The following is a 17,034-nucleotide window of genomic DNA, read 5'->3' as shown; positions in this document are numbered from 1 at the left end:
GCGTGGTATCTTCAGAGCCCTTTTGACCATCTTGAGATCCAGTACTGGGCGGAAAGAGCCTTCCTTCTTGAGAACTACAGAGTAGACGGAATAATGGCCTAACCCTTGTTCTGCCGCCAGCACCAGAATAGCCCCTAAACCCAGGAGCCAGTCGAGCGTCTGACGTATTATACCTTGCTTCTTCAGAGGACCACAGGAAGAGAAGACAAACCTGTCTCTTAGGGGTCGAGCAAATTCTAAAGCATAGTCGTCTCTTAGAATATCCAGAGCCAGACGTCCTCCTATCTTGGGAACTGAAGAGTGGGCCGGCAAGACTTCATTGGGATGGCTTGGACGTGGCCCCCTGAGAGAGGGCATCACGAGCTGGTCTTCGTCCATGAAAGGAATGAGACCAGGATTGCGACTGGGAGGAGGGTGGCCTCTGATTCACCGGCCTGGACTGCCGGAATCGCCGCTGACCTCGAAACGGCTTCGAGTAGAGCTGAATGTTCTGGCACTCCGAGGACGATCCTCCGGCAGCTTCTGTACTTTATTCTCCCCAAGCGATTTAATCATCTGGTCCAGCTCTTCCCCAAACAGCAATTTTCCTTTGAAGGGCAGGGAACGAAGCTGGGATTTGGAAGAAGCATCCGCCGACAAGTTACGTAGCCAGAGGAGACTTCTAGCCGATACCGCTGAAACCATGGACCTTGGCCAACACCCAGAGAAGATCACACAGCGCGTCTGCCCCATAATCTATTTCAGCCTCCAGGCGTTCTGCCTGTTGCGCCTCATCCGGAGGTAGCTCCTGAGCACCCAGGAGCTGTTGGACCCATCGGAGACCAGCCCTCTGCATGAGAGAGCTACAAACCACTGCTCTGACGCCCAAGGCAAAGACCTCAAAAACTCTCTTCAGGTAAACTTCCAGCTTCCTGTCCTGAACATCCCGCAAGGCGGCGCCTCCAGTGACCGGAATGGTTGTCCTCTTTGTGACTGCAGACACTGACGCATCCACCTTCGGAACCTTGAGAAGCTCTAGGAAGTCTTCTGGGAGCGGTAAAGCTTGCTCATCGCCCTGCCTACCCTAAGAGACGCCTTTGGAGCCTCCCACTCATGGGAGAGCAATTCCAGGATCATAGGATGAGAAGGAAAAGTCTTGGCTGGGGGGCAAAGGCCTGCCAGGATGGGGTTCCCCCCTCTTATCAGCCTTCTGAGGACCCGGGGTCTCTGAAGAGGGGTCAATATCCAATTCAGCCAAGACAAGTGGAATAAGAGGGTCCAATTCATCCCTCTGAAAGAGTCGCAGGACTCAGGGATCATCTCCCTCCATTTGTGTATACAGTACCAGATCATCAAGATCTGGGTGAGCGGCAGGGTCCTGAGGAGGGGTCAAGGCCGGGGCGACTGAGTGGGATACCACCCGAACTCGGGAGGGCCCTTGTGAAGTACTGCTCCTGTAGACCCCCGACTAACCCCTAAGGCTGGGGCATCTCCCAATTTGAGCACCTTGGGTGGTGGAGGGGCGAACGCTGGATCCTGCTGCTGCCTAGCCAGATAAGCAGTATGCATTAATATGATAAACTCTGTCGAAAACGGCTCAGGTGGGGGGACCAGAGGGAGGCACGGAAGAAGGGGCCAAAGAGGGATCCCCCAAGGGTAGCTCAGCATCTGGAAGGTGAACTGGCGGGGAGGGAGAATGGCAGAGGTCTGCAGCATCATCTGGCTGCGGTGGGGCAGCCGAACAAGAAGATAAAATGGCCGCTGTTCCCGCGTTGCTCGGGAACAGGGCCGACCTCCCTGATGGCAGGCGCGCATGGCCGCGCGAAGCAGAGCGTGCCCCTGGTGTCGAGGGCCCTTCCCCGCTGGGGAGGCACCTCACACAGAATCCTTCCCGGGAGAGCCACGAGCTGGGCTCTCCACAGGCGTTGCATCGCGTCACCCCCAAAGGCTGCCAGTAGCTGTCCCAAAACGAATGGAAGCTCTTTTGTATTTAGGAAGGCACTGACCCGGTCAAGAAATCCAAAAATTCCTTTTTTTTTTTTTCTAAGACAGAGGAATGCCGCGTCTCTGTCGGTGCTGCCCCGAGGAAATCGGCTTCTTGGGGCACGGGTCGTGCAAGCGGGGGAGAGGATGGACCATCAACATGCACCCCTAATAGGCAGAAAAAATCCTGTAAGAAAAAGTTACAGAAAACTTACCCCAAGCGCAATAAGAAAGAAAAACTGGTAGGCTAAACAGTACCAACAGATCAGTCTGCAAGCTGCAGCTGTAGTAAATACTGAGGAGAAATGTAAGGGAAAACAACTTTCCTCAGTACATTTATTTATTTCTCTCTCAAATAATTATATATATATATATATATATTTATTTATTATTTTTTTTTTAAATTTTTAAGTTTGATCCATCCAAAAGAGAGGAAAGTAATAATGAAAGACAAACTATTCTCTCAAACTAGAAAGGGGAACCTTTCAGAAAAAATACTGAAGGGACACAGAGGGTACACCAGCTTATGAGAGGGTGCCCTTTCAGTTTTTGCTCTGACTCCATCTGCTGGAAGGGGGACATAACCCACGGTCTGGACTGATCCAGGTACGTACAGGGAACCATGGTTAAGGTTATGGACAAAATTTATCCACATAGATTTAGGACGATTTTTCAGACCACACGAGTGTGTAACTTTACCTGAAGAGTACTGAATATGTGCACTCACCAGCTAAAGTTTAGCCCCACCTCTGGAATGCCTCCTTTGTGTGCACAAAATGTATGTATTTGGCAGAGGGAAATATTCAACACTCCGTTTTTGTATGGGTAACTCAAAAAAGTTACCAGCACAAAGCTTCGAAAAGTGACTTAATGTCTAACAAATAGAAAGGACTAAGGTGCAATATTTTTTTTCTAAAGAAAATATAACTGCATAAATCCACCTAATATTAACTATATTGGCAGAACTGGTTTTATACTGGTTCATAGGGAACAGTGCTATTCTGATACCATGAGCAGTCTTTTGGCTGCCAGAGGACAGAACCCAGGCTGAACTCTGGTTCTTCTCTCATAAACCGTTATTGATTACAGACAGAAAAATCAAAATAGAATCAGTCCAGCTTACCGTGGTAGTTTCAAAGCAAAGTTCACTAGGCTTTCTTCTCTCCTGGGGCCTCCTTTTGTCTCCTGAGCCAGGCTAGTTAATTATTCTCCTTGCCTAGGAAACCACCCCAGGCCCAGGATTCCCTGTTGCTATGGGGAAGAGGTTCCAAAACCTGTTCTTGGGGTCCCCCAGCCAGTCGAGATTTCAGGAAAAAAATTACATACTATGGAGGCAGTTCGTGCAAATTTAACTCATGCATATTCATTATGGGTATCCTGAAATCCCGACTGGCTGGGGGTCCTCTAAGGACAGGTTTGCGGACCTCTGCTAAAGGGCTTAAAGTGGACTGGGCTAGATCTCTGGATCCAGACCTTAAAGGTGTCCTGGGGTTTTCTCCTGTATACCCCTTCACAGCTACTACAACTAACTTCTGTGACACGCAGTGTTTTGGGGCTGGCTCTTACCCACCTTTTAACAAGGCTGAACTACATTTATCTTGTCATATGCTCAGATGTCAATGTGGAGCTGCAAGCATAGAAACTGGGCCGGTTCCTCCATTAGGCAAAGTAGGCAGCTGTCTAGGGTGCCAAATTTTGGGGGGAGGGGAGGAACAAAAAAAAAAAAACTTCCAGGTAGCATCTACCCACTTTTAAAGCATGGCACCACAAAATAAAAGGTGCTGGGTGGCTATGGAGAGTGGACACAAAGAGGATGCTGAGTGGGTGGGGAGTTGTGGAGACAGGTTGTTGGTCAGGTGAGGATTGTGGTCAAGTATGGGGTACAGAAAGGATACTGGGTGCTGCAAAAAGCAAGCAAAGATATTAGGTGATGTTACTATGCTGAGCAGGGAGTGAAGGGGATAAAAAGAGGAGGAGGATGCTGGGGGATAAGACAGGAGAGATGCTCGACAGGGGACTAGAGAAGAAGGATGCTTAGAACTATGGATGTGGGGCAAAGGGAGAGGAGGATGACAAGTGGATGCCGAGTGGGGTGAGAGAGGGGGATGCTGTGCTAGAGCTGCCTCAAATAGGTAGGCGTGTAAGGAAGAGGGCACAAGACTGAAGGTTTGCCTAGGTCACCTCATACTCTTGCACCAGTCCTGCACAGAGGATCTTTGGATGCAAGGAAGTGATGGTAAAGCTTAGGACTGGGTAGGCTCTACAGTATTGCATCAGAAATGAGCAAATTAGATGGGCTTTGGAGCCCTTACCAACTATCATTTTCTATGTTTCTATGTTGGTTTTTACCTTCTTTATTATTGACATAGCAAGATAGCAATTCCAAACAAGAAAAGCATTGCTATCTATTTGTTTAGATTCTTTGAGCCTGGTTTAAGAAAACCCTCACAGATGTTTCATCTCAAAGAACTGATAATGCTCCAGAAGGGAGGATGGGTGCTTAGAGATCCTTTATTCTAGTCTTAACCCTACCAAGTGTCTAATAAGACAATTATCGTAGTTCAAGGCAGTTGGCTGACTGTCCAGCAAAGTGCAAAATACCTCCTTTGCTAGCTGATAAGTTGACTCCTGGGGGACACAGTACTGAATCCTTACTCATATCATCTTTTGACACCATAATCCGAGGATTTGACTCTAATATAAACTACTTACTGGTATTAATTGATATTTCCGCCGCATTTGATACAATAAATCATGACATTCTTATCACCAATCTAACTCAAATAGGCATTTCCGGTCTTCCCTTACAATGGTTTACGTCATTTATATCCAACAGTCAACAAAAAATCATAACAAACAACCAATCATCACAATGGTACTCCACCCCCACAGGAGTACCCCAAGGATCAGCTTTATCAGCTCTTCTATTTAACCTATACCTGTTACCTCTGTGTAAACTTCTGGACGGTTTAAACTTAAATTTCAAAATTTACGCTGACGATATTCAGTTTACCATACCCTTCACTGATTCCTGGTCTAAAACCTTCTCATTACTGCACTTATATTTGTTTACAATAAAAACCTGGCTTTCTCATAACAGACTAAAATTAAACACAAACAAAACAGAATTAATCTATCTATCCACTATTCCAGACTCAATTCACAAACCCCCAGCAACATTTATCTTTGAAAACCAAACCATCCCCATAAAAACACATGCAAAAAATCTAGAGGTTATTCTTGACTCCAAATTATCATTGACAAACAACATATCTGAAATTGTAAAAAAATCCTTTTACAAAATTTATATGCTCAAGCAATTAAAACCATTACTTCTGCCAAATGATTTCCGTCTGATCACTCAAACCCTCGTCTTGTCTTCATTAGACTATTGCAACGCTTTATACCTTGGCCTACCTCAATCAACAATTCATCCACTTCAATTAATTCAAAACGCGACTGCCCGTATGTTATATAATATCCGAAGTGAACATATTTCTCCAATTTTACAACAACTACATTGGCTTCCAGTATCATACCGTATAACATACAAAATCTTATCCACTATACACAATCTGATCTATAGCAATGACTCAATCTGGCTATGTTCTCTGCTACAAATTTATAAACCTTCCAGACAACTACGCTCTTTTGACAAATGTTTATTAGAAATTCCTAATGTAAAATCTGTAAGTTTATCTCTGATTCGTAAACGTGCTTTTTCAGTTGCAGGTCCAACTTTATGGAACGCTTTACCTGACTATATCAAACTAACTTCTAACCGTAGAGAGTTTAAAAAAATCGCTGAAAACTTACTTATTTATCCAAGCTTTCTAAACTACAATAATTTGCATAATATCATGTTTTTTAATTAACCTTTAACAATTGTTTGTATTTTTAAATTATGTATGTTTTGACCATGTGTAAACCGCCTAGACGGATATATACTTATCCATTGTGCGGTATATAAAATCTTTTAAATAAATAAATAAATAAATAAATTCTGCATAACAGCGCAGCACAGAATTTTAAATTTGTATGTAGAATATGGTTGCACAGGCCCCAAAGGAGGAAGTAAAGTAGTGACCCACACTGACCCTGAAGGAAGAGTCTGCTGCAGTAGTCGGCCCATGCAATCAATCTCAAAAGGATGGAAAGGTTGCAGGAGAATGTGCAGTGGTTGAAGCTTATAGAGAGGAAGTAGAACCTGGGAAGGTGGGGATGGGGAGAAAGAAAAAAATAGCAAGCTAGTGATCAAGCCTGAAAAAGAGATCTGGAAGTTATGGGTAATCAACATGAAGAAGAACAGGGGGGAAATAGTTGGGGGTGGGGGGAGAGAGAGTATGTGTGAGTGCAGTGGGGTACAGCCCTGCCGGGAGGAAGAAAGCAAACATGAATGGTAGGTTCAAGACTAGGAAGGAAGTGAAACAGCAGGAGAGAGACCAACTGCAGAATAGGAGAAAGACAGGGAGTTGTAGGATGGAGCCTGGTGGCATGAGAGAGCACGGAGATGCTGTGGGATGGATGGAGCTGGAGAAGCCAAGCCTCTGAGGGAGGGGAAAAAAAAAAAAGTGTGTCAAGCCCGGAAGGAGGCTTACTTATGATGTACTATTACAGTAATCCTAGACTCACATTAGCTACAAGTTAGCTTATTGTTTAGTAATGGCATATTTTCACCTGGCTGGACAATTTGTTATCCTGAGCTTGAAGGATTAAGCATAAATTACTGAACTGCAATTCATTAATATCAGAAATAAAATTGTTCCTTCACCCTTTATAAAACTACAGCTAGGTCAACAGGCATTACAATAACTCACAAAAGTGGCTACTTAAGTATTCATGTTTGGAATCCTCTTGAGAGGAAAGACACTGTATAAAAGCTTCTTATATACTAAGCAATTATATTAATATAGAATAAATGTATCTATTTTTCTAATCTTTGCTGTCAGCTATATTAAATATTCTAACAAAAAAGAGACAACTTTAATCAAATTAGGTTTGGTTTTCTTCAATGGTCTCTGAACCTTACACTAAAAATTATGTTTTTGAACAATTAAATTATTAGTTGATATCACAGATAATGTACCTTAGATATGAAATCCAGCAAACTATCTACCAGTCTCTCCTGACTCGGCAGAACATCAGGGTCAACTTTCATCAGCTTTGCCCAATCCATTTTAAATTATATTCTGCAAGAACAGCATATTAGGTTAAGATCATTAACAAATATGCATGCAACAAAAGAAATATGTAAAAATGCTAAAAATAACTGGTAGACATTGACTCCTTAATTACAAATCTAAAACATGGCAAATGGAGATGTTATTTATGCAGCAACCAATGAGTTATGAATGAGAAAGCACCGAGCGCCGGGGCTGGGGTATCTGTGCATTTTTTGTATGAATTGAAAGAAATGGTTTTGATCCAGTGTGATACAAATACAGTATTAAATGCTAAAAGATACATCAGTGTCAAGATTTAAGCAACGCTTCATCGTGGCAAGAAGCTGACCTGGTGGACTATACCTTAATTTCCCCCAATACATAAACAAAATAAACACACACACTCCTTTCATTAGAACCTACTTAAGCGCGACACTGCCGTGCACCTATAAACTGTGCGCGTGCGCGGCCGCTAACAGTCGACAGTTCTGCCGCGCGCAGCCCCCTTTCCCACGCGCGCTTGCCTGACGACCCAGCCTGCTACAGAAAAAGAGGGGCCGGCGCCGCAAAGAATCATCGACAGCCTGCCAGAGAGCACAAGACGTGACGTAAGTAGCCAAAAACCCAGCAAGGGATATCGCATACGTAGCCCCACCCCCTGTGCCTGGAGAAGACGAGAGCGCAGACTAGCCGCCCAGTTCTACTGCAAAGGAAATGACATAAGTATTCTCTTCGCCGGGAGGAGCGGGGAATAGCTACAGCTCAGGGAAGGAAATGACGTTACTGCCCCGCCTCCTCCCCGTCCCACCAGAGAAGAGGGGAGGAACCAGCCACCCGGCCCAGAAAAGGAAATAACCTGAGTAATCCCGAGGAAGAGATTTGCTGCTGATGCTGCGAATGAATTAACCTCAGCGGCTTTCCTGCCGGGGAGGAAGAAGAGACTGGCGCTGCACGGTAAGATCTGCCGCTGCCTCGCTGATGTGGTCCTCTTAAAGGGGACGTGCACCTAGCTGTAGATGTGCGTTTAAAATCAAAATGTGGCTCTTAGAGCCGCTGTTTATAGTTCGGTGGGTTGTTTGGTTGGTTTAATAAAGAGCAAGGGTTGATAATGAGGGTGTGGATAACTTGATGGGGGAGTGCATCAGAGGGACATCGGCTGAATGGGATGGAATGTTTAGAGAGGTTGCTTGCTAGAGAGGTTTAGAAGGAGAAAACTGCTTGGGGGGGGGGGGGGACCGACTAGAAAGAGATGAGTAGTTTCAAAAAAATAATTGGATAAAAAAAAGAGAGGTTTAAAACCCAGTATCCAGTAGATCTTCCGATTCTCTCTCATCTGACAGGAGTCTCATGCTTTTTTAGTTTATTTTCTGCATGGAAGAAGCAGACGCCTGCCAGATGGAGGAGGTAGGAATCTGGTTTAAGGCAGCACAGGCCCAATCACTCCATGCTCCCTTTTCTTAACCTGCTACCAGCGCCTTTCAAAAAGTGCATAGAGAAGCAGTAGCACTACCTATTCCTGCAGCCTGCCTGCTCTCTCCATCCAAATGCTTTCTTTTCAAAGGAGATAGGCTAAATGGACCAGCAGCTCAGAGACCCTACAGCACGGCCTGTCTATGGCACGCCAGGACCAGAGTTGCCTACCCTGACTTAGATTGTTCCCAGTTAGCTTTTCTTACAGGGCACAGCACAAAGAGAGTTATCTCATTTGTTGATAACGTGATTACTGATAGATCAGGAGGGATCCAGCATGCTGATTCTCCTTGCTCTCATGGGGCATTTGACAGTCAACCACCAAACTTTGTTGACCACACTGTCAAACCTAGGCATCAAGAGTGGTATTCAAAATTGGTTCACTTCTTTTCCGATCAGCATGTCCCAGATACCTGGGATACGTCATGTTCTGAATCTTGGCCCCTTCATTGGGTTGTACCGCAAGGATTCTCACCATTCCCTGTCCTCTTCAATATATATCTCTCTCTCCAACTCCTTGCATCTGTCATCAGAAACTTCAGTCTCAAAGTGTACATATACAGTATCTTGTGAAAGCTTTCATACCCTTGTATATTTTTCACATGCTTCTGTCTAAAAAATACAAAAACAAATGCATTAAAGTAGAAGTTTCACTGATCTACACAACATACTCCTACACTTTATTGTGAAAGAACAATTATAAACATACTGTATTTTAAAAGTAATTAAGAATTAAAAGTCTTGATTGCATAAGTCTTTACACTTTGTTGTCGCAAATCCAAATTAACTTTGGTTCAAAAAATTGCAGTAACAAGGCTCATAATGTGTTAAGTGGCACCCATCTGTGTCCTGTCACAGTAGTTGAACTAATTTGAATACTCCGGGATAAAGAATTGAGCTATTTTTGTTATATGAAGTAGAGATCAAAATATGCTGAACAAGGAGCTGCTGAAAGAATTCTGGGATAACCTTCAAAGGAACAGATTAGGGGAAGGCTATAAGAAAATGTCTTTGTTTGAATATCCTTTGGGGCACTGTTAGGTTCATCATTGTACAGTGGAAACAGTTTGGCACTGATACGATCAAGTTGTCCCTCTAAAGTCAGTAGTTGTGGATTAAGAAAACTGCAGTTGAATTCGCTGTAAGGACTAATATTACTTTAAGACCTACAGAAGTTTTGGCAGAGACTGGAGAAAATGTTGACTGTTCAACAATTTTGAGATTACTCAACAAACATGGCCTGGATGGGAGGGTGGCAAGAAGGATGCCATTGCTGAAGAAATAAACATACAGTGTGCCACATAATGTTTGCAAAGAAACATTTAGGGAAATTTGAACACAAATGGGAGAAGGTTTTCTGGTCCAAGGAGACTAAAATGGAATGTTTGGTTCTTAGTGCTAAGCAATGTGAGAGGTAAAACAAAACATAGCACATGACCCTGCTAGCACAGTCCTTAGAGTAAAATATGGTGGCGCCAGCATTATGTTATGAGGAAGTTTTGCAGCAGCAAGGACAGGGAGGCTTGTGAAGTCTGAGAGAAAGATGATGGTGCCAAGTACAGGCAGATTCTGAAGAAAGCCCTGTTCCAGTCTGCAATTGACTTGGGACCGGAGAAAAGATTCATTATCCTAAGCGCAAAGCAAAAGCAACAATTAAGTGGCTCAGCAAGAAGGAAGTGAAATCCCTTGAATGCCCCAGTCCAAATCCAGACCTAACTTCAATAGACAATCTATAGCAAGACTTGAAAACTGCAGTCCACACGGATCTCCAGCCAAATTAAAAGCACTTGAGCTCTTCTGCCAAGATGAATGGGCAAAAATTGCACCAACCTGATGTGCAAAGTTGATAGACACTTACCCTAAGTGAATTTTGGTTGTTTGGCTGTTACTTCTGCAAAAAAAATGCTTTCTCAAGTTTTGTCAAGGGGTGTAAAGACTTATGCAATCAAGATCTCAAATTTTTTTTATTTTAATTATTTTTGGAACATTTCTATAATTGTCCATTTATGATGAAAGTGTAAAATCTGCTATGTAGATCAGTAAAACAAGCTTCTACTTTAATGTTTTGGGTGTTTTTTATTCCAAGTATCCTCCTTCCGCTGTTGGACACTTGGGATAACACAGCAGTGCTTCTCAACCAATACCTGTTTTGTGCACAGAACTTCATCTCTTATGTTGTACTATGCCCTTGGGCTTTTGCAACTGAAATACATGACCAGTGTTTTTTAGCATTAAATCTTAGCTGAAAGAGGAGGCCATTCCTCAAGCTTCACTAGATCCTGCCTCATGTCTTCCGCACCTGTTGCAGATTTTTGTAACATGTGCAAAATGGCAAACCTTTCCCACTAGCCCTTCCGAAATACTGCTTACAAAAATATTACAGAACCAGACCATGGCCTATTCCCTGAGGCGCACTGGTAATCCTCTTTTATTTATTTATGAACTTTTAATATACCGACATTCGTAGGACACATCATACCGCTTTACAATCAACTCCAGGAGAAAGGAAAATTACAAAAAATAGGGAGGGGGGAAGGGGAGCAGTCCAGAAAAAGGAGAGAGGGGGGCCAGGAGAAAACAAAAGCACAAGGGAGCGAGAAAAACAGATGAGAGAGAGTGAGAGAAACATATTTAAGAATCTGTAATAACAGTATTAACTTAATAACATTTCTAGGCATGAATTTATTTACCACTATGCTTGGTCACCTCCCACTCAATAGTTTCTAACCCAGTCAGTCGCTTTAGGGCTCATACCTAGGGCGCACTGTTTATAAACTGAAGAATGACCAATGCCTTCTTGAAATCCAAATACACTACATCTTCTAAATCCTCCTGCTAGTAATGCCTAAAAAAAAAAAAGTATTGGATAAAGTAGTGTAATGTTTGTGTTTAGTTCACTTGAATGCACAGAAATACAGGTTAACAAATAGAAATATAGAGAGATCAGGTGATTCCTGTTTATTTGACTAACTTAATACATTTTTGGACTAACTTTCAAGAGCTAAAACACTTCTTTAGGGCAGAATTCTGTGTTAAAAAAAAAAAAGGTCTTGTCTCCCTGCTTTACTGCATTGACTGTTTTTTTCTTTGATTTGAAACTTTGCATTCCCGACTGACTTCCCAGCTGTTCTTAGTGTTTCCAGGTATTGTTGCCTGTCTTCCTCTTTTCTACCTCTTTTTTAGAAAATCACAATGGCTTCTTTTTCCTCTTATCTTTTATTTATACTTTTCTAACATAGAAGATTTGTTGCCCTTACAATATCTCCTGTTACCTTTGCCCACTGATCTTCTGCTTCCTCTAATTTAATTCATCTCGTTAATGCTTCCTTGAGGTACTTGTCTTTCTCCAAGGACAAGCAGGCTGACAATCCTCACACATGGGTGACATTGGATGGAACCGGGCATGGAACACTTATGTCAAAGTTTCTAGAATTTTGATTGAGCATCCTCAGGCATGCATTATACCATTCATCCACACGGGATCACCTTTAGTCTCTTTTCAGTGGAGCCTGTCATCCTGTGGTCTGAGAACCTCAGCTTGCCAACTTTTTAAAAATCTAATTTTTGCAATGTTTTTTTCATGGCCTCTCACAGTCCATGTGGGGTCTGTCTCTTCCCCCCCCCCCCCCCCCGTTAGTGTCTTAGACATTTATTGGTAAGTTTACTTTCATTTTCGATACTCCTGGGGCTTCGGTGCACTCAGTGCCCACTGGCCGACGGCCGTTGCCATCTATTTTGATCTCGCATCCCTATTATTTTGCGACATGTTCACTTCAGATTGTAAGCGGTATCCCAGGCGTAAAAGGACCACATGTATCACAGACCTCCATGATAGATGGGAGATGAAAGGTCCAGCGCAACAAGATGGAGAGCCTCTTCGGGCTGGAGAATACCGATGCATCGAGGGATCACTGAGCCATCAACATCAGCGGAGCTGTTATTCTGTCGAGGTCGTCAGCTGAAAAGCATGCCAGAGACCAGCTATCATCTGGTTCCTTCAGGTTGAGGATGTTTGACTCATCGTCCTCTGCCTTGGCACTGGGGAAGGATAATTTCAAGCACTGAGGGAAACGAAGAAGCATCGGCATGGGTCCCATTGATGCACAGCGCCGGGTATTGGGATGCACTAGCTTCCTCTGTGATGCCCCTAAAATGCCCCAATGGTGAGGAGAGCCAGTTCTCCATCAATGTTGAAGGTATGCCTCAGACCCCATCGGTCCCGAAACCAGCCACTAATCATTCTCTCTGTTCTGAAGAGATTCTGGTTACACCTCCTGGGTCTCAGCCTGTTTGGACATTGGCAATATTCGAGGAAGACTTGGAGAGACGTGTGTGTGGCTGGCTGTTGAAGGTGATGCTAGGCCTTGGCGTCGTGGCACCGGCACAGACATTGGCATTGTCTCTCCTCCAGCCATTGCTGGAATCCCTGCATACCCTTAGCGGCGTATTACTGACCCAGACGGTTTCTGTTCCTGGGGCAGGGCCACCACCTACCGATCCAGTCGTCATTACTGATTCCTGTGAGGAGGAAGCTCCCCCAAGGCCAGAGAAGAAACTGGGTCCAGTTCCACCAGTGCCTGCACCGATGGACAGAGGCTGAGCGTCTAGGGCTGTTCCCTGTCGATGATAGTGAAGATGAGGGCACCTTTGACCCTTGGGGGGGATGACTCGTCCATGATTCTTCTGATGGTTTCTCCTCAGAGGGAAGTAACTCCGATGCAAGGCGAAGACTGAATGACGGAGCAGCCCTTTTATAGGGCTGGTACAGGAAGTCCAATCAGAGGTGGGGCCAGTACACTTCCTGTGTCTGGCCCTTTAAATACAGAAGAGAGGCGCAGCCGCGCGCCTAGAGGGAGCAGGAAGAGCTGTGCAGGTCCGCGGACAGCGGCCTGCACAGATGTCCGACGCAGGGCTGGGCCTGAGGAGCAGGCCCGATGACGGCAGCGGCTCCAGCCGCCACTCGAGCCCGGGGATGCGGCCTTCGCGCCGCGAAGAGGGGGTGACATCGGTGGCGGCTCCGTGCCACATGGGACACTGAAAAGTCCACGGCACCAGAAGCGGTGAAGACTGCTACCAGAGACGGCCTCCGAGCCGCGGGAGGGACTTCAGTCCGCGGCACCGGCCGCATTGCAAGGCCCAACGGCAGCGTCCGTGCCGCGTCGGGTGAAGCAAGTAGCAACGTGGGGGGAAAGGTGAGTGGAGCCTGCTAGCGGGGAGACCCGCAGGCAGCGTTCATAACACTTAAATTCAATATGTGATAATTCATACATGTTTTTTTCCATCTGAGACAAATTTGTCTGCTGCAGCCATTTTTAAGAACTGGCTGATTATAACAGTTTATAGCTTTTGTATTGAGCAGACTGGATTTTGGGAATAAGCAGATGGTGCAGAATGCTGCAGCATGCATTATAGCTGGACTATGGTTTTTGGGATAGGATAACCCTGCTCAAGGCCAAATTACATTGATTACAGGATTCAATTTCAAGTGTTTTGCTTGACTTTTAAATCCTTACATGGTATGAGGGCTATCTATTTTAGGGATCAGCCTTTTTGGTATTGTCAACTAGACATAGTTAAGATTGTCATAGGGAGTATTTTTGGGTGAACTTACTATGAAAAAAGTATCTCATGTGAGAATTGGGGGAGGAAGAGCTTTCTGATGTATTATACCTAATGTATGGAATAAGATATCTGTGACAGTTCTTGTAGAACTGGATTATTTAGCTTTTAGGAAAAGATTTTTATTTTGTAGTGATTTTGCTTAGAGTCATTGTAGTTTCTGATGGCTATGGCTGTAAAGACAAGCAGAATAAGCAATGCATGAGTTGTATGTGCGATAGTTTTTAAATATGATTATTTTAGCTTATTTTGCATTATGGAATAAGACTTTTATAACTTGTATTTTATTGTCATTTGCTTTGAGCACATGATTCTACAGGTGAGTAGGAAATTTAAATAAATAATTTGCAAAAATAACTTTCAACCAGCCATGTCAAAGTGTTTCCCTGTTAAAAATCTGTTCTTAATCTGCAGCAAAAATGTTAGGGACCTGAATATGCTCTTCTAAGGATCTCCAGTGGCGGGTAGTGGGCTGATTATCCATAGAATGGTGTGGCAGGAGTACCCAAGATGGCGGCTGGAGCAGAAGCTTGGTTACAGTGGTATGGTTTGGAAAGTGTGCGACATTTACAGTAATTTTTAACCAGGATATTAAATAGCAATACTATGCAACCCCTTCCCTCCTCCTGGAATTCACCTTCATCCTCCCAGTACTGTTCCAGTACTTTCCCAGCAACTGTATTCCTCAGTTGTTCCTTAACTAAATCCTATGTGGCTCTGGCCCCTTCTTTGCCATATGGAAGTAAAGGGCAGCATTTACTTAATGCACATTGAGATTGAACACGTTTAACTGAACTGGCGGACCTACCTTTTGAATTGAAGTGTCTTTTAGAATAATTGAAAAGCACCCCCACCCCCCAAAATAAAAAAATTTGCCAGTAAGTGAATTCTGCAACATATTTCATGACTGCAGAATCACAGAAAACTTTTCATTTTTATAGTTTTTCATTTATAAGCCGCAATTACATCATCTCAATGCGGCATTACAAACAATACCCAAGCTATTGAATTACCAGTAAGCTGTAAACATCATGCATCTCAGAATCACACAAACAAAACTTAAAAACGCAGATTTTATTTTCAATCATAATAGCCCAGAACCCAGAAAACTAGCTTAGAAGCTAGTTGATGGCCAATTTGGTTATCCTTTGACCATTTAGGAAATCTCTAATTCAGTGACCCAATTCAGGTTCAGATAAATTGGTGAACTAAGATCAAAATTATTGAAAGCAGAATTAAAAAGCCAGGTTTTTAACTTCCCTTCAGGTAGGGAAATATGTTGGCAGAATTTGCTCATTGTCACAAACAACTCATGGTTTGTCCAGCTAAGGTACAAACTTAGCTGAACAAACCTTTTTGAATATCAATCTCTATGCAATTAAATTAAGTTGAACACCTTCAGAGAACCTGCCACATCTGCTCAAGAAGGCAGAGCATTTAAGGAGCAGAAAGGAACATATCCCAGCCTGGTTAAATGGTCTTTGCAGTGGTGCTGCTTCCAAACCACGAAATCTGTTTTATCTTGGTGTAACAGGTGCCCTCTCCCCTTCTCAGTTCTTTCATTTTTTTAAAAATGATTTTCTTCAAATGTGTACAGCACTTCTTGCCGTGCCCTTTCGTACCAGTGCACAGAGTTAAAACGCAAGACGTTTTTGATCCCCCTCCCCATTTAATCATCATGACATCAGCATGTCACTTCTCCCTAATAGATTGGAGGAGGGGGAATTGCTGGCATCACTTCTTCCGCTGTGTAGATATGTATTTTGGTCTCATCTGAGATGCAGAGACATGTCAACCAATAAATTACACATGATACTTTACTGGACTATCTCGAGTATTTTTATAAGATAAGCTTTTAGAGTTCTTTCCTTTTCTGAATGTTTCTAAAGTAAACTTTGATGTCCAATAAAACTGATGTAGTGGAGACATAAGAAACTATTTCTTTACTAAGAGGATGGTTGATACCTGACGCAATCAAAACCCTGAAAGAATATAAAAATGCTTTAAACAGGCACAGAGGTAAAGTGCAGGGAGAGGGGGTTAACAAGTAAAAGATATGAGAGAGAAGGATATAATTGGAATATGTGTGTGTGTGGGTGGGGGGTTTGAGAAGCTGGCTAGGGGAACATAGCTGGTGCTAGTTTAGGCAATAAGAATCTGAGTGCTCATCTGTTCAAGTGGAAGAAGACCAGAGAGAATCTGTGCACCGTATTTTACTATGGACTTTGATTTTGGATTTAATTACTCGCCTTTCCAAATCCAAGCTCAAGGTAAGTTATAATCTGGGGACATGGAAATACCATCTAAGTTTGTATCTGAAGCAATGGAGGGTTAAGTGACATGCCCAAGGTCACAAGAATATCCATGGGAGAAGTGGGATTTGAGCCTTGACTTTCCTGATTCTCAGTCTACTGCTCTAAGCTGTCCACTCCATTATGTTCTTGTATTTACAAGCAGGCTTTATTTTATTTAATGTTCAAAGATACACCCCAGTCATGCTCAAATATTAACTCACTAGCTGTATACCTAATGTACAAGTAACCCTTTTGCCTTCTTTCATATTTGTCTGTAGCAGCTTTCTGTTGGGTAATGTTTCAAATATTCTGTAATATGAAAGAACCAGGGATTGAATATCACTGAGTCAGTCAAATACTGCTTTATTTAGAGTAAACTCATAGCCTAGACACTGCCGACATGGAAAACATACTGTGCTTTGTTTGGGAAGTTTCTGTTCCAGCAGCCACCAAGAAATCAAAAAAATCTTGAAAATTAAATATAAGTAAAGAATATACAATAAACTTATTCCCGGGTTCAGAACAGA

The 17,034-nt window shown here is 43.4% G+C and overlaps 2 protein-coding genes across 9 annotated transcripts in view; one reads left to right on the top strand and one right to left on the bottom strand.

Moving 5' to 3' along the window:
- The window catches only part of CEP290 (centrosomal protein 290), a 557,889-nt gene extending 550,058 nt beyond the window's left edge, over positions 1 to 7,831 (bottom strand). Inside the window, exons 1-2 of one of the 3 annotated variants that reach the window (XR_003856690.1) lie at positions 7,548 to 7,699; positions 7,049 to 7,151 (exon numbers count right to left, since the gene is read on the bottom strand). Coding sequence is in view for 2 of the 3 variants with exons in the window: in XM_029601651.1 (XP_029457511.1) it covers positions 7,049 to 7,138 (90 nt within the window). In the remaining variant the exon portion in view is untranslated. Of the gene's footprint in view, positions 1 to 7,048; positions 7,152 to 7,547; positions 7,700 to 7,779 lie in introns of those variants that run through there. The other 2 variants (XM_029601651.1, XM_029601650.1) reach the window with 2 other exon arrangements.
- TMTC3 (transmembrane O-mannosyltransferase targeting cadherins 3) overlaps positions 7,608 to 17,034 on the top strand; it is a 210,869-nt gene continuing 201,442 nt past the window's right edge. For 4 of the 6 annotated variants that reach the window (XM_029601656.1, XM_029601655.1, XM_029601658.1 and 1 more), the window contains exon 1: positions 7,810 to 8,078. The gene's annotated coding sequence lies outside the window, so the exon portion shown is untranslated. Of the gene's footprint in view, positions 7,733 to 7,809; positions 8,079 to 17,034 lie in introns of those variants that run through there. The other 2 variants (XM_029601657.1, XM_029601654.1) reach the window with 1 other exon arrangement.

Source organism: Rhinatrema bivittatum, chromosome 4 (genome assembly GCF_901001135.1).
Source record: "Rhinatrema bivittatum chromosome 4, aRhiBiv1.1, whole genome shotgun sequence".
NCBI classification, from domain to species: Eukaryota; Metazoa; Chordata; class Amphibia; order Gymnophiona; family Rhinatrematidae; genus Rhinatrema; species Rhinatrema bivittatum.
The sequence above is the reverse complement of the archived record's forward strand: the minus strand, read 5'-3'. Positions and strand labels throughout refer to the sequence as shown.